General features: G+C 38.6%; 2 protein-coding genes and 1 long non-coding RNA gene across 5 annotated transcripts; 2 read left to right on the top strand and 1 right to left on the bottom strand.

Annotated features, from left to right (window-relative positions):
* The first annotated feature begins 889 nt into the window (after positions 1-889).
* LOC137717726 (ultraviolet-B receptor UVR8) lies at positions 890-3,416 on the top strand. 3 transcript variants are annotated; one of them, XM_088698583.1, is made up of 4 exons: positions 890-1,323; positions 1,824-1,856; positions 1,968-2,068; positions 2,162-3,416. In XM_088698583.1, exons 1-4 carry the CDS (start codon positions 1,050-1,052, stop codon positions 3,146-3,148), a joined length of 1,395 nt encoding a protein of 464 aa, XP_088554709.1. In that variant the 5' UTR covers positions 890-1,049; the 3' UTR covers positions 3,149-3,416. The 3 variants fall into 3 exon arrangements, with proteins under 3 accessions (XP_088554709.1, XP_088554708.1, XP_088554710.1); XM_088698582.1 differs by having other exon boundaries at positions 1,821-1,856; XM_088698584.1 differs by having other exon boundaries at positions 1,220-1,323; positions 1,403-1,856.
* Positions 3,417-4,538: 1,122 nt separating this feature from the next.
* Positions 4,539-9,063, bottom strand: LOC137717503 (protein unc-13 homolog). The gene is made up of 5 exons (XM_068456889.2): positions 8,468-9,063; positions 7,231-8,097; positions 6,384-6,839; positions 6,007-6,196; positions 4,539-5,917 (listed from the first exon to the last, which is right to left on the bottom strand). The coding sequence occupies exons 1-5, from the start codon at positions 9,005-9,007 to the stop codon at positions 4,983-4,985; spliced, it is 2,988 nt and encodes a 995-aa protein (XP_068312990.2). The 5' UTR covers positions 9,008-9,063; the 3' UTR covers positions 4,539-4,982.
* A 10,337-nt stretch (positions 9,064-19,400) lies between these two features.
* On the top strand, positions 19,401-20,091 carry LOC148695187 (uncharacterized). Its single transcript, XR_015965244.1, has 2 exons — positions 19,401-19,472; positions 19,768-20,091. It is a non-coding gene; the product is annotated as an uncharacterized LOC148695187 (long non-coding RNA).
* Positions 20,092-20,922: the final 831 nt, after the last annotated feature.

Genomic DNA, 20,922 nt, shown 5'->3' with positions numbered 1-20,922 from the left:
TTCACGTGTATGTTCACCAGCACCGCATGCTCGCCTTGGATCCAAGATAGGTGCAAGCCTGTCGTACAGACCACATTAGGTGGTTCCGACTTGTAGGTGACCCGCGATTATCGCACAGCTTCACGTGATCGTAGCACTAGAGCATACATATATATTACACCCAGCTTGTCGTACAGACCACGTTAGGTGGTTCCGACTCGTGTGCAGATTCAGTGATTGAGTTGAGCGTGGAGCTCTAGGTGCAGCGGTACATGTCACGTTAGGTGACTCCCGGCTGCCAGATTATATATTGTGATGTGAATTACGCTTGAGCATTCATATTTGATTATGAGATTCTGAATGGCATATTATGGAGCATGAATGGCATATTGTGGAGCATGATTGGCATACCTATACATACGTATATATGTTCATTTTCTGGGAAGTATACAGGTTTTACGGCGAGGGGTTAGAATGTGTTTTGCTAAAGAGTTTTCAAAGAACTTTGTTTTTGCCCACTCACGCTTTTGTTTTTGCGCCCCTCCAGGTTCTAGTGGTCTAGCAAGTGCGGTGGTTTATCCCAGAGGGCGTCCCGGCATTTCTGACAGACATTCACCATTGTAGGGTCACCTTCGGGTGTAAATATGTCGTATCTTTTCCTTTTGGACTGTTGTAGACTTGCTCTGAATTGTGTCTCACATACACTAGTACTTTGTATGATGTTAGGTTTTTAATTATTAGTACTTTTATATTACCTTCTTATTAGCTTCTGCACGTGCACATGGCTACGTCACCTTCGTGTGACGGCCAGCATGCCCTGATCTCGGTCGGGGTGTGTCAGCGAGTATGAAAGGCAATGTTAACTGTCACAACATAAGTACTAAATGTCTCTAAGGTATTTTTCTACAAAACTTTTCATTATATACGGTGTAGCTCTTATTGGCGTTTTGTCATCACATCTGACAAGCAGGGTCATTGCACAAAGAAATTCCAGCTAAAGAAGAAGGCCTCTGCATTTTGATCGGCATTTTCTCAAAACACCTCTCTTCTGGGTCGCTTCAGCTCCAGGAATGGAAGAGGAAAGCGTCACTCCTCCGAACGGCGACAACTTGTCTCAAAAGGTGGTGGCGGTGGCCGCCGGCGAAGCACACACTCTGGCTCTGACCGGCGATGGGTTTGTGTATTCGTGGGGAAGAGGCATGTTTGGGCGGCTCGGGACCGGTTCGGAGTCCGACGAGCTCTCCCCGGTTCGAATAAAGTTCAATGATCCTCGCAGTGAAGAAGGAGCGAGGCCCAAATTTGTGGGAGTTGCCGCCGGTGCTTACCACAGTCTTGCTCTTGCTGGTCAGTTTATGATTGCTGTGAGTTTGTTTTGTGCGGTTATAACTTATTTCTGATAATTAAAGTTCACAACTTTCCGCAGACGTGTGTTAGGCCACTTGGCTATACCAAAGTTGGAATCCTGCGCTTCCTATATATTAGGGTAGTTTAAAATATCTTCAAATGAAAAGTTTATAACTTTCCTCCATTTTGCATACATAGAAGGCGACTTTGAAGCTTTTACTGGGATTAATGGCATTGGAATTTAAAATGTTACAGTGTGGTTGTAGTATGTGTGTGATTGGATTTTGTTGCTTGACAAACTATATATGATAATATTATAGATAAACTAACTATACAGGTAGGTGTTTAGTCAATCGGTTCGATATCAGGACCAAGAATATGTATCTGGGAATAGGTTTAGCCGGAGTCTAGTTCGAAGATTGAAGTAATAAAACAGTGAAATAATCGAACGCTGGACATGAAACTCCTCTGTTCTAACTTTACTTTCGTGGTGGCAGAAGATGGATCGGCTTGGTGCTGGGGTCACAACAAATGTATCCTTCATTAGAGTTACTAAGTAATTCAGTGCAATGAAAAGATTTACTTATGGAAATGGCCACTGTGTTCTTTCATTTGTGTTGTTTAAATCCTTGACTGTTGAACGGATGGCCAACTTGGCGTAACTGGAGAAAATTCTTTGGTGCCCAGCTTGCTGGTGCAGTTTCTTGAGGTGGCCTCTGCAACGGAGAGTGACGTGCCACTAAAGGTGTGGAAGAAGTTATATTATCATTGCAGTAAGTGAATGATTAATATAAGATCCTTGTGTAATTTTTTCAGTTACCGTTTTTGTCTACATCAGGTTTGTTCTGTTAAAGCTGGAGGGATGATGTCCCTAGCAATTGATAGCATTGGTGTCCTCTGGGTGTGGGGAAATTTCCCACACGAAAGCAGCAGCAATGAAGGTGGATTCTCGCTGATTAGCAGTTGCAACCCAACTCCTGTTTGGGATTTCTATGGCCACGTTGTTGTGAAGGTGGCATGTGGAAATGAGCATGTTGTGGCCCTGGTTTCTGCCGGAGAAGCATATAAAGGTGAAGATCTTGTTTGCTTCTCTTGGGGCGGTAACGGCCATGGCCAGTTAGGCCTGGGGGATAAAGGGAGCAGGAATCGTCCCCAAATAGTAGAACTATTTGATCACGACTCCCCTTTCGCAGTTTATGAGGTAGCATGTGGTGCTTTTCACACAGCTTTGCTTACCCACAGAAAAAGCCCAAATGACACATTGGAAAGCATGTGTTGGACGTTCGGCCTTGGAGAAAATGGGCAGCTCGGGCATGGAACCACCGAAAGTGGATTGTCTCCTGAACCTGTGAAAGAATTGCCACAGAATGTATACCTGGTGTCTCTTGACTGTGGCTTATTTCACACCAGCGTTGTTTCATCTGCCGGAGATGTGTGGTCGTGGGGAATGGAGAAGGGTCTTGGCCTATGCCGAGATGCTACTTTTAGCGAGACTGATTCAGGGGATGCCATCTCTCCCCTACAGATTAACGGATTGAATGGAACAAAATTTCAGGATCCAATCCAAGTTGTCTGTGGGGCAGCTCATACTGTTCTAGTTGCAAATGATGGATTTAAGCTTTGGTCTTGGGGGAGAGGAAGGAGTGGGGTTCTTGGAAATGGTAAGACGATTGACTGTTATTCTCCTGCTGAGGTCTTCTGGCCTCCTCTTACAGCGGATTTCAAACAAGAAGAATTAAACACTGTCGATAAGCGAAAACCTATTGATGATGGAGATAACAGAGGGGAAAGAAATTTGACAGTAGACGCCGAAGCAGAGATGTAAGAGATGATAAAAGGAATGTCTCGGTTCTTCTCCGATAAATCGAGCTGTGTGATTCCGTATGGTGAATACAAAGGCAATGTACATATGTTTGAAGCTGTAATACAAATCTCTGTGCAGTTTGTACAGAAACTTTGGAAGTTGGTTTTTCCAAGTTGTTTGCTTGCTATATAGATGTAAAGTGAGAGTTTGATTCTTTAGACATAAAGAGATTATATGTAATTGAGGAAATGATTTGTATTGTTTGAATAAAGAGCTTGGGGATCATGTATTTGTCTGCTCCGTCACTCTACTAAATTGTAATTGACATATTTTGTTATTCAACAATTCTAATTATGATTTTTATAGGATAAAATAGTTTCTTTATACGACGATATGTCTACACTATTGCGGTGAAAAAATAAATTGAACGCGGACTTGTCATTTTCGAGTTTCGAATCTAAAGTATCTTACTTAGAGAACTACAAATAACATTTTACCGTTACCGCCACTTAGTACTATGGTCTATTGGTATTCCTCTTTACTTATAAGTGAGAAGTCTTATGTTCGATTGTCGCCAAAGGCAAATTTGAACCACATTATTATGGCTAGCCCAGGCTTAGCCCAGTCCCCCACCAGTTAGTGTAGATAATGTCGTTTGTTCATGCTAAATTATCATCAGTTTATGTACTATGTACGAGAAATAGGAACATAAGAAGTAGTACCGCTTGCATGATCCATCATTACGAGGTTTAGCCTACTCCCTCTAAACTGTTACTTTGTGTTTAAAAGTTTTTCAGTTTTTAGATTGCTGGGGTGTACCATTGCAAGCATGGTAGGAAAGGTGCTGGAGGCTTTTTTTTATTTTTATTTTTTAAAACTCTTTTGCAGTAGAAGTTGCTTAACTGGCCGGAGCAGCCTCTGCTATATGTGTCTCAGACAAGCCTCTTGTTGAATAAACTCCAAGAGCTTTCCATGGCTAAGCTCCGTCCTGACGTTGTCAAAGCAGACTTACCACCGCAAGCCCTCACTTCTGCACGGTTAGCGCCTGCTACAAATCTCGGCCGTGCCACCTTGGAGGAGTAAAGAAAGTGTTTGTTTTCCCGGCAGCTCTGGGATATAGGCAGCAACACGTTGAACTGCTGCATTAGGTGTTGGGTAGTATCTTGCAGAAATTCCCCGAAATGGGCGTCTTTGTAAATTAGCATTATAATGTTCGAGTAGAAGTTCGGATTACAGAAAGAGTTATCTTAGGGTAGTGATTTTCACTCTCGCGTTCTGTTTTTGTCTTCGATTTATTTCATACAAAAGAAAAGGAAAAAGCCGGAGGAGTGCAGAGTGCGAAAATCACTTCCCTCTGCTCATCGCATCCGGCTGAAAAGGAAACAATTGCTTTAGCGAAGGGATCCATAAATTGCAACCAACAGCATCACTTATATCACATTCTGATCAATTATACGATCAGCAAAACCTTGTTATTCTCTATACCAACAAGAAAACCAACAAATGACTGACAAAATATAACATCGAACATTTCGAGAGTAGGAAAAAATGCTGTGCAGTAGAACATTTAAAAGAATAACACCAATAGGATTATACAAGCCTCTAAACGACGAAAATAAATGAAAAAGACAAAGAATAATCGACCTCCAGAAGTTTGCGTCCTTCTAAACTCGTCTTCGTGTCTTGGCAAACTGCTGGATTTATACCACTCGTCTCAAGAATTTACTATACAAAACCACCGCCACTTCCTAGGGCAAATGTGACATCTCAGCACGGTCTGAGAATGTTCAGCAAGACAATGCCCGCCAAAAGTCCACCCCACGGTTATCTTTCCATGTAGCATCCTCGCATTAACTTACAGTTTCTTGGGCAGATTATAAGTCTTCTTAAGAAACTTGGTGGCTGCTTCATCATTTCTGTAGCACAACACCCGGAGGAGCGTGTTTGGTTCAGTTGGGTTCCACTGCCCGGAAGTTGGGGGCAACGGGAGTCTGGACCTGGCGGACGAGCCATATGACTCCAAGGTCACACGTCTAAACCGTTCAACAAGACTCTCAGTATCGGTTTTGAAAAGGGGAAGCACACCTCTCACAGTTGTTGAAAACTTGTCTATTAATTCAGAAGGCAAGCCATCCCCATTGGCCCAGAATAGATCTTTGAGGGCTTTGAAATCATCCTCTATTATTTGGGAATCCTGCCGAGAGAATGCACGAGAGGGGCCTCCAGCAAGCAAAACCAGTAAGAATCCATCAAATGACGCTCTCATTATGTCAGTAATAATCCGTGTTCGAACTCTTTCGTGCACAGTGTTGGATATGATGAGTAAATTCTTCTCCAGCTCGTCAAGAAAAGCGTCTATCCTACAAAAGGATGGTTCCCCAACGTACAAACCATCCCACAGAACATGACTTAAGTCATGGAAGATCATTTTATAAGCCACTGCCTCACAAAGCTGTTGGATTGCTTCCACACAAGCTGCAGGTGTGAGTTCAAACTTTTTCCCCAGTCCATTCGAGAAGTCTTCTTCATTAGCAGATTTTGAATTTCTGAGATGAGTAATAATCCGTTTCTCCAAAACCTCCAACTCACTCCGGATTCTTTGCAATGTGTTTATACAAACACACATCTGTGGTATCCCAAAGGAGTTATCCCCATTGAGTGTCGCAACCAGAGAGTTCCTCTTCTGAGGAACTGGTGATTTTTCCTTCTTTTTGCCAAATCCTTGGAACTTTGATCCGATGGTACATCTGGTCAATGCTGGCATAGTGGGAACAAACGTATTGCGGGATCCTGCACAACAAAAATGAACACTATTGGCTACCACAAAAAGAACACACCTTAGTCCACATACACATAACTTGAGTTACAAAATTATTTACCACATCCAGATTTTGCCTTGGTTACGTAGTATTGAAGACATCTATCAAGGCCGGTCATCAAGTCAGGAAGCAATGCAGGATGCATTGGTATTGGCAGCTGAAAGAATGCTTCCAGAGTTTCATCAAAGATTCGCAAAACTTCAACAGCAGATGGAGCATATCCATCTTTGTTTACTTGTGGGTTCCATATCTGAAACAGTGCAATGTAAATGGTTATGTTTTGGAAAGATTCACCAAAGTCGCAAGTAATGAGCAAAAGTAACAAATGAAAAATGCCTAACATTAAAAGAAAATGCAAAGGAGTGTTCCATATATAAGGCCGAAAAACACTATCAACGTTTGATTCAGACTAACAGATGAATATAGTTAGTTCACACCTCTTGTTCTAGATTCCTATCAATCCATTCTTTCAGTCTATCCACTCTTGTCTTAATCCACACTTTCACCAGATTTGCAATTGCAGTTTCAGCCTCGTAAGGAGGCATCTCACGAATTATTGCCTTGCCACCGTCATCACTATCTACGGAATCTAAAACTGCTATCAGCACAAGATCTTTCTCCAGCTTATCTGCAGCTGTCAAAACTTGTACAGCATCTGGTGTCAACTCCACTATACCCGATATGAATTGTTTAATCTCATTCGCATAGCATGCGTGAAGGGTTGCCACAGCTACCCCGGCCGCAAAAGGATGCCATCTCTTCAATATTGGACTGAAAACCTCTTTCTCCTTAACTGCCAGCTCACCAACGTCCTTCGCAAGGATGGCCAAAACAGGAAGGGGATTTGGCTGGTGTCTTGATGCTCTCCTGCTTGAGTCTGCCTTTTCCATTCTCTGCATAATAAGTGAAAAAAAAAATTCAGGTCAGGTAGAGAGATATAAGGACGTCAATTATCATGTATATTTTTTAATTATTGTTTTTGTTCTTTTTAGGCCTTTCACAATAACAGTATACTGTTATGTCGTATGCATGATATGCCTTAAGCACGTAATGCAGACTCCGTATAATTAGGCTTTTACTTTGGGGTACATTGACAAAGCATACAACATCATGCAAGTTGTTGGATACCAAATCCCGCTCTAGTATCCATGCTGCATAGATGTTACTGGCTTCACACAACATCAAATGATCCCCTATAACCAAAATGGATATGAAATTCGTTGTATTTTCCCTCTTACTTAAGGAAGGAAAGGGAGCAGCCAATGGCAGATACAGAGGACTTGCCTGAGCAAAAGCAGTGCGTAACGATGATCTGATATAAGTGTCAATCCTGCTACGAGCAACATCAACTTCCTTTTTTCTCCTCCTGCGGTACTCATTCGATATATCTTCAACTAAAATCCTAGCTGCTACTACACCCAGAGAAACAATTGCCTGCATGGTGTCAATGTTACTGCTATCAAAAGTGTCATGATATGCAAGGAGTCTTTTCTCTGCCCAACCCAATATTGAAGTCAATGTTGAACTCAAGATCTTGCAGAACTCGGAATCCTTCGTTGCCTTTGCATCTTTAGCAACTTCAGCTAGCTGACTATCAGCAGCGTACAAAAGGTCCAATTCTACTTGACCAGTTGCAACAAAACGGTGAAATAAAACCCAAGTAAAGCAAAGGTTATGGAGCATGTGATTCATTCCAAGGATTGACCAGGTCTTCTTAATATGCTCCATTAGCTCGTCAACTTCCTCTATTATAGATGTTTCGTCGTGAAGATCAAAGCAGGCTTCTAGAAGCCTCTCATAAAGCCGGAGATTCAATGGTAACCCATCTGCCCAATGTGATGTATCATACAGACCATCGGATGACCTGGACGCAAGAGCAGTAACAGCATTACGAAGAACCTGCAAAGTCTCATTATTTCTACCGGTTTCAAAGGGCCTGTCCAATGCCCCGTTAATAACTTGGCGCAACCTCTGTGCAGCATTATTCGACTTGTCTAATGGCACATGGGGATGCAAGAGGAGACCGGCCTCAAGAATTTTGAGGGTTCTTTTTTGCCATGCATCGTATTCTTGTTGGTCAGTGAAATCAGAGCACTTGAGCTGCTGTAGCAGTTCCAGTGGGACTACCACTGACTCAATTCGCCTTCCGACCTGCAACGAGTACATCAAACAAAACACTTGATTAATTACAACTCCAATGCAAACAACCCTTAAACAAGAGCTCGAAAATCCCGACTATAAACCAAGCATTCGGTGCAGCATACTACCTAGAAACGAAGATTTTGATTCATTTAGCACTGTAAATTTCATAGGATCAAACTACATTTAGCAAAGAAACCATTTTTGCAATCCAAAATTGACCAAACCACTCTCAAATTTGAGCTAAACAATCTCATCAGAATTATAAAAAAAACAAACACTACCCACTAAAAATAAATCAAAACAAAATTAAACCCTTCAAAGTCAGATTAACAAAAACCACAAATGAGAAAGAAAAAAAAAGTATTGAAATTGAGCTGACCTGTGAAGCAGAAATCCTAAGCAGAGCTCTCCGGACTCTGGAGTCAGTGGCCTCAGAAATCCCCATTTGGATCCTCATCAGCTCACCCACCGTCATAGCCCTTTTGGGCTTCCCGGGACCCGACCCGGCCCCGGACCCGGTCAACCCAGGGCTCTTCTTGGTGCCGGAGCCCGGCGATTTGAGACCCAAAGCCTTCTTCATCTTGCTGGCAGCAGTGGAAGTGAGCGATCTCTGCAGCGCGGGCGACCCGTTGGGAGAATTGGCGTGCTGGGTTGGCGAGTCAGCGGTGGAGGGTGTGAAATTCAATGCCTTTCCAGTAGATGTGCGGCAGGCGGCGACGAAGATCTCGTAGGCGGTGAGTCGGAGGTCCGAGTCGCTGAGTTGGGCCGAGAGCTGGCCTAGAGGAGATGGGAGATCGGTGCCCATAGTGGCAATGGGTTTGGCGGGTATGGTGAGTGGTGTGGCGGTGGTTGTGGTGGCGGCAGTGGTCCCCCTCTTAGATTGGCCCAGTGAAGAGAGGTCTCTAAAGAGGTGAGCCATTGAAGAAGATACAGAGAAAGGAAGAGAGAGATGAAGTCCAAGTATTGGACTGTAGTTATACATTACACACACACACCAACGGTGTCTTCTCATTTATTATTTATTTATTTATTTTTTTTAACTTTTTGGTTAATTGAAAATTAATATATTGTTTTATATATTTATGATTTTTTTATCAGATTTATTAATGGTGACTATTTACACCGTCATCTTTACTTTTCACACATTCTTCTTAATTTTTATCAATCAAATCGAATGAATCGAAAAAAAATCAAAGAACTTAAATTAATAGGATGTCGAAAATAAAAATAATTGTGTGGATAATAATTCCTTATATTTAAACTAAAAATAATTTTTTATATATAAAAAATTGATATTTAAACTAACATATATGGAATAAACCTTCTCACACGTAAAAAAAATATTACTAAATTGCAAAAAGAAATAAAACCTTTGACAGCTAGTTGAAGAAAAACCTTCTCCAAGAACTTTAAGTTCCTTAGCACATCAATGAGAGTGTATTAATAACGTGTTGTAGGTCTATTTTACTGAGGGAAAAATTAATGGGTTAGTGGCAAAGAATTTGGTGATTATTTCTCACCTCATTGTGTCTGTTTATGCTAGTAAAAAAAGAAAAATACTTACATGAAAGTAATACATTTATGATTAGGAAACTATCTAAAATATATTATACAATCCAACAAAGATTTACATTATTAGAGTCCTTTATTTATGCATAATGCTAAGGAAATTAAATTTGTAGACTAAATTTTGTAAACTAAATGACATTGAAGTTGATAATTGAATTATTACTTGACCGTTGATTCACGTGTTTATTTCTTATCGGTGACACCTCAACGGTTCCCAATTTTAACTATTAAATCAAATTGAACTATTAATTAAATTGTTTAATATGTGTAGATACCTAAGAATTAGAGTGGGCAATATATCAATTTCCATCGGCGGCCATGCTCGTTGTGAAAACGAGTAAACAAATATTAAGCAAAGACAAAAAGAGAAGGCAGTGTAAGCCTAAAAGAAAAATTCAAGGAATGTTCTCATGTGTCTATTCCCTTAATTATTATTATTATTATTATTACTATCATCATCATCATCTTCATCCGAAAATTAAGGAAGCGTTTGGTTGTCCTCACTAAGTGTTACTGGACTAGTTGTTTGTTCCGTAGGGTATTGTGTTTAATTAGATTAAAGGGGACTCGCATGGACAAACCCCTTTACTAGGAGTTCTTAGCGAGACCTCCCAATACCCATAAGATTGCTAAGACCTCGCCTGCCCAATCTTCATATGCTCCCTCTCATCCTCTCTCTGCTCTCTGTTCTCTTGAGCACCGATAGCCACCATCACACCACAACTCGCCAACTCTAGCGAGATCACACCACCAGCTCACCACCACTCTCACCTTACCCTGAACCCAGAATTTCGAACTGCAGCGGCTTGAGATTCTTGTTTTCATTTGATTTTGATTTCGAATTGGGTTTGATGTGATTTCGAATTGGCTTTTGATTTGCTCTACAATTGTTTGAATGATCTGCAGGGGTGGAATGAATTCTCGGGAGAGGCAAAGAGAATTTAGAAAAAAGAAAAAGATATTAAATAATAAAATATTACTATATATTAGATTAAATAATATTATATTAGAATTTGTTAGTATCCAGTTTCTTAGTTCGATACTGCACCAAACACTTCATTAAGTTTGTCTAGCTTTAGTCTAGTCTAAGCCAGTCTAACTTAGTCCCTGAAGCTAGTTCAATCAAAGATAATCCGGTTTAACAAACACACTCTAAAAGCTTTGCATGATTTCACAATTTAATTAATTAATTAAATACTGAATATATTATTCACAAAAGAAAGCTGGAACGTGCAGGCACAAGGTTGGATATGGACTCTCCATCCTTCTTTCATTTGCTGGTCATCCGGTCCATACTTCCTTTCATCAATCAGTAATGTTAAAGAGATTAAAAATTTAAATTAAATTATATAAACTAAATAATGTGGTTATTGATGATTAAATTATTACTTAAATGTTGATTAACGTGTTTATTTTTTATTGGTGACGCATCATTTAATTTGCAAATTTAGTTTAAAATTTTAATTTCCCTAGCATTACCCTTCATCAATATATTTCAGAAACATTGAGTAGTTCAAAGAATGAACGGTGAAGATTCGCTTTAAGAAATTGTCCAAACAATCAAACGATAAATATTGTTTAAGAATCGAACTACTTGGTAAGTTGGATTACTGAAACTAAATCTGGTTTTTCACTTGTATATTATACAAAGTATTTGGTTAAGTTCAGCCACCCCGCATGGCTAAAACTTGTCACCGTGTGCTTCTTGTGTACAAATACAAATATCAAGTCGCAATATAACTGTAGTCTCTACACTGTCGATTTTCAATCACTACAAATTGTTGCAATTTAGGATAATATGCTTAAGTCATCATTTTCTTAAACTTTAGCATGTTGGACGAGACAAAACTTTTCAAATATTAATACAGTTAAAAAAAAGTAACGCAGTTATCTACTTATTTTTAAAGGTAAATATTACTACCCTTAAGCTTTTTCAACATTTGATACATGAAGTTTTTTTCATCCTAGAGTCATACCTAAAGTGTTAATTTTAGGACAATCTCATACTCTGTTAAGTTTCTCGTTAGAACTTCTATTAAATGATGACGTGACACTCACATGAACAATTACTAAGCATCACGTGTCAATATAGGCCTGCTTCAATATTTAAAATATAAAAATAAAAAAAATAGAAAGACCATACCCACCTTCTCCCTCGCACCCTCTCTCCCTCCTCCATCTCTTCTGCAGCTAGTACCCATTCCTTCCATTCTCTCTTCTACACCTACACCACCCTCCCTTCTCTCCTCTGCACCTGCACCCATTCCCTCCATTCTCTCTTGTGGATGATGCAATCGAAGAGGCCTTGCTCGATCAGGGTCTTGGCGGTGGTGGTGGAATCAAGGATTGAAATGGGACGAAATCGATGCCGTATCAGGAAGCATGGTGGATGAGAGAGGGCTGGATGAAGGTTTGCTCTTTTTTGGGTGCAAAGGCGTACCCGATGTTATGGCACCCAATCTTTGACCCTCCCTAAACCATGAAAGTATCTTCATTTTCCTCCTCCTTCTTCTTCCCCCTCTCTCCTCTTCTTCTATCTCTAAACCTCCATAACTCTCTGCTCTTCTTCCTCTAAGCGAAGAACCCACAAATACCAAACTGGATACAATTTTTCAAACCAAACGTAATGGCGCCGCTATCTAACATGACATTCCACAACCACCAAACCAACATTTCCAAGACTTCAAATTTCAACCAAAACCCAAACCCCACAAACCGAATTCAAGCAAAACAGTAGCTCAAAACCCAAAATCACAAATTACAAACACATAAATGAAGAGTCGGCGCGCCAAGAACCTACCTTCCGTGATCAGCGCCACCACCACCACATCTGGCACAGTAGCTTTGGTCTTTCCAGAAGTTAAGCCGTCTACGACGGCTGGAGAATCGTCGGGACCACATCTTCCAGGATCGGACAAGGTCTGAAAACTTTGAATGTTACGTAATAACTTAGGACGAGCCCCACACTAAACAAGTCCAATTAAAATAGCCCAAACAATCAGCTTCCGATTTTGCCCCTGACAGCCTTTTCCGTTTAATCTCTCTTCCGTTCTCTCTGCTATGCTCTGTTTCCCCATTGAAAATAGCTTGTCTTATCTTGTCTTTCTCCAGCAACCCAACACCAATCATTTTCTTCTCCGGCCACCTACTTCCAATCCCTCTCTTCTACAACAATTGAAACTTTTCGTTCTCCATCGTAAATGACATAACTGGTTGACGACGATCTCCAGCGATGGACGTTGTCATTCAGGAGTGTCTCGTCTTGTGATTGCTAAGGACATAACTTGGATCTTGCAAACAATGGCAAAGTTGACGAGGAAGCGGGGGTTATGATTGTTTTCCTTTCTTTTAGCATCTGTACTAAGTTGAAATTACAAAAGAGAGTTGGATCTTCAAAGTGGCTTTGTCTTGAAAGTAGTTGGGGAGGTTCGTAAAGGATTAAAGACTAGGGTTTTGAAGAGAGATAATGTAGTGCTTCAGCATTCGTGCCAGGGGTCTATCTATTTCTAACGGACGTGGTTTGTTGTGTAGGTTTGTCCCTGAAATTGTTGTGTGCGCTTTTATTCTGAAATTGAAAATTTCATTTAGTTGTCTGTTGTGATTGCAATTGGTGAGGTTAATTATGATTAGCTAATATGATGGTTGATTTACTACTATTGCATTGCATTTCATATATAATGATTCGATGCCTCCACTGTCCAATTGAAGTTGCTTTATCAGACTTGATTTGTATACATTTTACGGGTTGATATATCTGTATGGCATAACTGTGTTCACTAGTGTCAAGATTGTTGGAATTTTGACAAGGAAGAGAAGAAAAACTATAAACTTTGAAACCTAGTGTGCTATTTAATTTATATTTTGTATTATTTCGTTGAAATGTGATCGTCGTTATTATTCATAATGTATTTGAGGTACTGCTTTTTAATTTTTTTTTCGTCAGTGGAGTTCATCGTTTGTTTCTCCAGAAAATAAATTTGAAATCTGTTTTTCTATTTTTACAGTCCAAAAGAATTTGAAATCTGTTTTTCTATTTTTACAGTCCAGAAGATTGTTTCTGGGCTGTAAAAATAAACTGTTTTTGGAATCTAAGTCACTGTTTCTGAAATTTAAGTTACTGTTTCTAGAATCTAAGTCACTGTTTCTGTATCCAAATGAAATAAACACATTGTTTCTTAAATGTAAGCTAGAAAAGAAATAATAAAATTCATTGTATTTGGATTCAAATCAAAATAAGCATCATGTTTCTTAAATATAATCAATTGATGCATTAAAGAAAAAAAAAACAATCAAAGGTTAAATCATAGACTGTTTTTGGAATCTAAGTCACTGTTTCTGGAATCTAAGTTATTATTTCTGGAATTTAAGTCACTGTTACTGGATTTTGTTTCTTTTCTTTCCAAATACAGTGTTTGTTTGTGCACAAACAAAACAAATATTGTATCCAATATTTTTTACCAGAAACAGTGTTATGTTTTGGGTTCTCCAGAAACAGTTTTATGTTTTGGTTTTTTTTTTTTTTTTTTTTCCCAGACACTTTTTCGCCAGTTTCTACCATTAAACTTCTTTGAACTTGTTTCGGCGGCTTTGTTCCGATGAATGCTTCATTTTTCCACTTTGATTTGGTTGTTTTTGAAATGGAGGAATTCGATTTGATAGAAAGAGAAGGAGTTATTATAGCGGTTTCATGCTGGGTTGAGGTTGGTGGTTCAGAAACAATGACAGAGAAACCAAATTCATGCATGAAAATGGAAGAACATATAGTATGCTTGGACAGACCAAAAAATCAAGTCAACCGTGTGGATGGATATGCCATGTTAGCTTGTTGCCATTGTAAAAATATCAAATTAAACAACTCTCTCTATTTGATTTTTTTTTTTTTTTTTTTTTTTTTTTTTTTTTTTTTCATTTTCTTGAATTATAATTGCAGGCCAACTGATTCTACATATAAGGTAGATAAATTCGGCATTCCTCTGAGAAAAAAGACCAGTGCCGGAACTAGGTCATGGATATAAGCTCCCGACATGTATGTGGAAATAACAAATTTTGTCAAACAGAGGTGGCATGGATCCCTTACTGATTCTGCAGCTAACATATTTCTAAGGCAGTAGAGTTGAACCTTGGCCAGCGTCAGAAAATTCTGTCCATTTTTTCTCTTCCCTTGCTATTTTCCAACATCCATGACACTTTTAACCCATTTTCTACCTATCCCCAATGGTTATGGCCTATCTTGATCCCATAATTTCCTAGATCTGCAACTGTATCTTCTTACCGTGTTTCGCAACTCTCTTAGAAGGTGTGTAGAGCTTCTGCTAGGGTGGCCACACCACCACCTTCCATCTGTGTGCCTTTGTTTGCACTATTTCCTGTGGGATGTTCCTCCCTTGAGTTTCCCTCACTTGATGTCTGTGGATTTGAGTTTTGTGGCATGATGGAGGAGGGTGGAATCTTCTTGATTTCATGTTTGGAGGCTTCGTTTGGTTGGATTCTAATGTCTGCAAGGGGCGGTGGTTCGTGGTCAGCGGTGTTGACAGTGTATGTGTACTTAGGGTTTTTTGTTTTGCTTTTGTTTGTTTTGGCTCAGACTCTGGGTTGGGCATTTTCATTTGGGATTCATATTTTCGTATTGGGCTTTATTTGTATTTGGATCTCAGTTTGTAAATATTTTATGTGTTAATAATAGAGGGTAAATCTCAATTTACTACCTTCAAATTTCGTGATTTTCAACATTTGGTACATGAAGTTTTTTTTGTCACAGAATCATACTTAAAGTGTTAATTTTGGAACAGTCTCATACATCTGTTAGTCTGACTATTACGTCTCCCGTTAACTGATGATATGGCACATATTTAGATAATAAATGAATACCACATGTCATTAAGGGCTACGTGAAAATTAAAAATTAATAAATTCAAAAAAAAAGGAAAAATCCACCTGTCTTCTAACTCCCCCCCTCTCTTCTTTCCTCTGCAACTCGTACCCTCCCTTCTCTCCTCTGCAACCCCAACCTATCATCCATCCCTTCTCTCCTTTGCAACCCGCACCACCCTCCCTCATCTCCACCCTCCATTCATCTTCCCCACCCGACACCCCTTCATCCCCTCCACCCCCTCCACGGCTACACCCCCTTCATCCCTCCAAGAATCCAACCATTTCTGTAAAATAAATCCAAAACCCAAATCTTAAAATCTTTGTCACAGTCAAAATTTATACAAATTCGAAATACCACGATCGCAGTCCCCAGCAGCATACAAACAAAATGCATGAAAGCAATTATTTTGTTGTTATTTTGCCATCTCAGAAACAAAGACAGAAAAGTTCAAAGAAAATGGTGCAAAAGTCCCAGATGAACTTAGAACAGAGCTAGAGAGAGAAAGTTAGAGAGAGAGACTGGCGATGAGAGTATTATGTGCGACGGAGCTCACAGAGGGAGTCTGCTGCAGCTGCCCTCGCATCCAATGGCCCAAACCCGACCCGACCCGCTTCGAATCCCCAAGTTCCCCTCCGTCCGGATCCAGACCCTCCGTCATTGACCTTAGGCTCCCGGATCTCCCAATCAACGCATCCGGCTGCGCCACCAACTGGACGCCATGCCCATTTCAGCTCTGAGGGATAGCCAAGTGTTGAATCTTTTGCTTGGGTGGAGAAGACGAAGGGGGTGGAGGGAATACAGGGGTGTCGGGTGGGGAATGGGGTTCTAGTTTTTTTTGTTCTTGAATTTTTAATTTCTACGTATACTATTAATTACACGTGGCGTCCAGTTATTGTCCACATAAACGCTACGTCATCAGTTAACGGGAGACTTAATAGTCAGACTAACAGATGTATGAGATTATCCCAAAATTAACATTTTAAGTATGATTCTGAGACAAAAAAAACTTCATGTATAAATATTGAAAATCACGAAACTTGAAGGTAATAAATTGATATTTACCCAACAATAAAATTTACCATCGTACAAAAAAAAAAAAAAATGCCTAGAGGGACCAGAATCGTATAATTAATCGTAAATATTAAGAAAGTTGGATTACAAGTTACAACGACAGTTGGTCGAATAATTTATAGAACATAAGTGAGTGGTTATTACACGACAACATGCCCACACATGGTTTTAAGAATGCTTACATGTTCTAATCATAAGTGATTACTACTATTAATCCAAGAATGATTGTCTTACTAGGCAACGGATTTACAAATACGTAATTCAAAGAGGTATTCGTCGATTTACCTCCTGAACTTGTAAGGATTAATCAATTTTCTCCTTAACTTTAAGTTTGACTGCTTCGTCTTCTCAACTTTTATAATTGGTCAATTTCCACCTCGCTGTTAAATTCTCAAAATTTCTATCTAATTTTCTGTTTAGTATTCCGCGTGCTATCCACATGATCGCCCATAAAGGACAACAATGCCAATTTTTCCATACCTTCTTCTCCTTTCCATTTCTCCACCCACATGCTGTCCACAACGCATCATCTCGCCACCGCTGTCATCAACCTCTCCAAGCTAATCAACACTAAAATTAACCTTACTTTTGTGCTTAAACTATATTTTACAGTAGAAAAATCAATGTCGAAATGAACTATGATCTTCAATTATATCCCAAAACTCAATTAAATTAAAGAAGAAAAACCAAATGGGCATTGCTGAAAACATTCATAACACAGCAGAAACCAAATATATAAACACAAGGTTAAATTTTTAAGAGATGGGTATCGAAACTGAAAGAACAAGATTGGGTTTTTGGGAAGAAAATCACAAAAGTGAGGAACTTGACAACTTCTAAAGAGCCCCAAATGAAGGATGGAAGTAGGAATGACAATTCAAACCGTGAAACTTGATAACTGTGGATAATCATCCGAATGGAGTGGATTTGGGTATGAAAATTTGGGTATATAATGGGTATGGAGAAAACCGTGAACTTTAATCGGTTATAGTTTTAGATATGGTTATAGGGGTCCTCAATCTGTATCCGTTCCCGAATCCAAACCAAATAATATATAATATATATATATATATATATATACTATTTATGGGAGATCTCAACATAATGCTTATGGGAGATATCAACAGCTCACATCATCAATATTTTATTTAATACTCTTATTTTTATACTCTATAAAATTCATTCATTGTTATGTTTTTTATTATTAGACCATTATGCTACAACACCACATCTACCACGGCTGATTGACCACAGACATAAAAAGTCCAATTTAATCACGGATGTTTGAAGTCCGTGGTAAATAAATTAGTTTAACAACGGGCGTAGTGTGGCCCGTGGCTGAAGGTGTTAAAGCAACAACGTGCGTTTAAAGCCTGTTATAGTTTGGCTATATATTATCACGAGGCATGTCCGTTGTTACAAAACTTTTGACAATAGCGCCTTTTTAAATCTACCATGGACTGTAAGTGTTGTCGTTATAATTATAATTTTTAATTTTTTTTTATCAACCAATATAATAATACACACTCAAATTTCAAATCTCAATGAAACCTATTTACCGTTTTCATATCAGACGCCACCAACCACCAGGTCTCACCCCTATTCTTATGTCGAAGATTAGCCCAACCCCAAACTAACCCTAATTTTTTTCTATTTCTTTGGGCATGTTAGGTATTCCCAATCTACAAGATCTTCGTTTTCGTCTCCAACTAGAGAGCACGAGATCTCATCGGTTTATATCTCGGTCGATTTCAGAGGCGATGGCGGCATTGGCACAATCGCTGTTGTCAGTCGAAATGGCAATCGATCTATGAGATTGATTAAATTATGGGCGGTGAATCTCCACCATTGATGATATTGTGAATCTTTCTTTCATGTTATAACTTCTTTAGGTGTGTGCTCTGTATATTTCTCTAATTTCAATTTTCATTTCTCAAATCGTGATTGTTTATTAGATTTTGCTTTCAATCTGATTCCAATTGAGTTCGATTTCAAACTTGAATTTATATTCGATTTTGATGTACATATGTCCTAATTTTCTTGAAGGTATTGCTTCTTTGATTTTGATTTCAAGTTCTCCATTTTGGTGATTTTGATTTCAAGTTTTAAAATCGAAAGATTAGGGATCGGGGATTGGGCTAGGGTTTCAAAACCAAAGAGATGGAGTTGGATTTATGATTTTCTCTATGACAATGTGGGTTTGGGGTTTTGAAAGGTGAGCATTGAAGGGGTTAAGAATTTTGAAAACTGTGAGACTGAGGGTTACCCTAGTTTTTTAATTGCATGCTTGTTTCCGCAATTCAACCAGGGTGCTTGTTCTTTCTTTTTTTTGTCTTTTTTTGTTATCTAATTTTAATGATATTATTTAGACAATTTTGACTCCCAATTCCTTAAGTGTGATTCTGATTATACTCTTATTGGAATTGTGTTTCTTGAATTCCATCACAAATTGTGACTCTACTTTCCCCTTCTTGGTCCTTAATCATACCAAACTCAATGCTTATTCATGCTTATAATTTTAGTTTGTGGAGAAATATTATTTACTCATTTCAGTTTAATTTTGTCACAAATTGTTTTCTTGAAAACTTTAATTAGTGGGTAGCCTTTGGAGAAAAAGTTATCAAATTCTGGTGTTGAATATGGAAAATAAAAATCAATCCTTATTGTTAGTCGTGAAGTAGTAATCTAATGAAATTAATATTTCAAGGCTCTTGATTTGATACATGCTAGCACTCTTCTGCACATGTAGTTTTTAACTTTTTATACGTTTAAGATTTTTTAATATAAATTTTGAGTCATGTTTCATTCTTAAGCCGTGGCTTTCTTTGCTTTGCAGTTTCTATTCTATTTGCACAAAGAACCTGCAGACAAGGTAAGAATTTGAGATTAATTTTTGGGCTAATTAATGATTGAATTTGAGATTAATTTTTGGGCTAATTAATGATTTAGTTTATAGCATTGGCTTAGTTACTACTGTTTATGCTTTATTAAAAAAAGAAGTCTTTGTTTATGGTATTGGTTTGGTTAATGAAAATAAAATAAAATCAAAAACTTTTGGTTTCAAGTGTATATCTTTTCACTTTTCTTGATTAAGATCAAATGTTTATTTTTGCATATAGTAGTTCAAGATTTTCTTTCTTTTGATCCATATGCTTATGTCCATGTAGATAGAGAGAGGCAACAATTGTTGAGGGTCAAGCATTAAGGGCATTATTTCATTCTCAAGGTCATTTCGCTTGGAGGTATTCAAAGAAATGTAAAGTCTTCAAGCGACAATGTCCTTGTTATTGCAAGCTTATTTGTACTTCTTGGATAGTTTGGTATTTCTTAGTATAACTCTTTGGTTTGTTATTAGTTTTAGCGTACAACTGGCAATATTTGTATTTTGAATATGTGGTTTTTCATGTAATCATTGTATTGTAGTAAATATGCAATTTGTTGTGTACAACTGGTAATTTGTATTTTGCATCAGTGGGTATGGTTATGGATAATCTGTAATGGTTAATTTGCGGTTATGGATGTGGTTAATTTTTGTGGTTATGGAAATGAATATAATATTTCTATCCTTAAACCGAACCGTTGTCATCCCTAGATGGAAGAGTTTAAGTGACATAAGGCAATGTCCTGATGAATTCCAATAGGTTTCAGATTTCGATTCGACATGAGCTATCTCTCCAACGGGGTACAAAATACTCCCAAATGGGGCTACGACTGTGTCTACACCGTCATGGTCGTCAACTAAACATTTCCCCACCCCGTCAACATAATAGAGATATATTGTAACTGTAAGATTGTGACAAGTGTCACAATCTTAAAGAGGTAGTTAGTTTGTTAGACGTGTTATGAATTGTATAAATACCAAGTCAATGTACTTTCTTAATGATCAAGAAATTAATACAAGAAAGCTTAAAGACATATGTGACCTCAGTTCTTCTCCTAGTTTCTTCGATCGATGTACAACAAGTGTTCAACGTTTTATCGCACTTAGCTTTTGGTGCAATTTCATAATTTTTTGCAAAGTCAGCGAAAATGGTAATTGCTTATCAATTGCAACTTCTTCAATTTCCTGTTATTGCTCTTATTTCATCAATTTCAACTTCTATGAATGTTAAACTTGATGATACAAATTACTTGAATTGGCATTTCCAAAAGTATTGCTTGAAAGTAATGGAATTATGAGATTTGTGGATAGTTCCAATCCTTGTCCTCCACACAATGCATCTTAGTCTAGTGAATCTGGACTTCATTCAACAGATTCTTCATCTTTTACTGATGGTGATGCATATTTAGTATGGATGATGCATGATCGAGCAATTATGCAA

Source organism: Pyrus communis, chromosome 8 (assembly GCF_041283825.1).
Source record: "Pyrus communis isolate YQ-2024b chromosome 8, ASM4128382v1, whole genome shotgun sequence".
Taxonomy (NCBI): domain Eukaryota; kingdom Viridiplantae; phylum Streptophyta; class Magnoliopsida; order Rosales; family Rosaceae; genus Pyrus; species Pyrus communis.
Note: the sequence above shows the minus strand (reverse complement) of the source record. Positions and strands in the feature narration are given on the sequence as shown.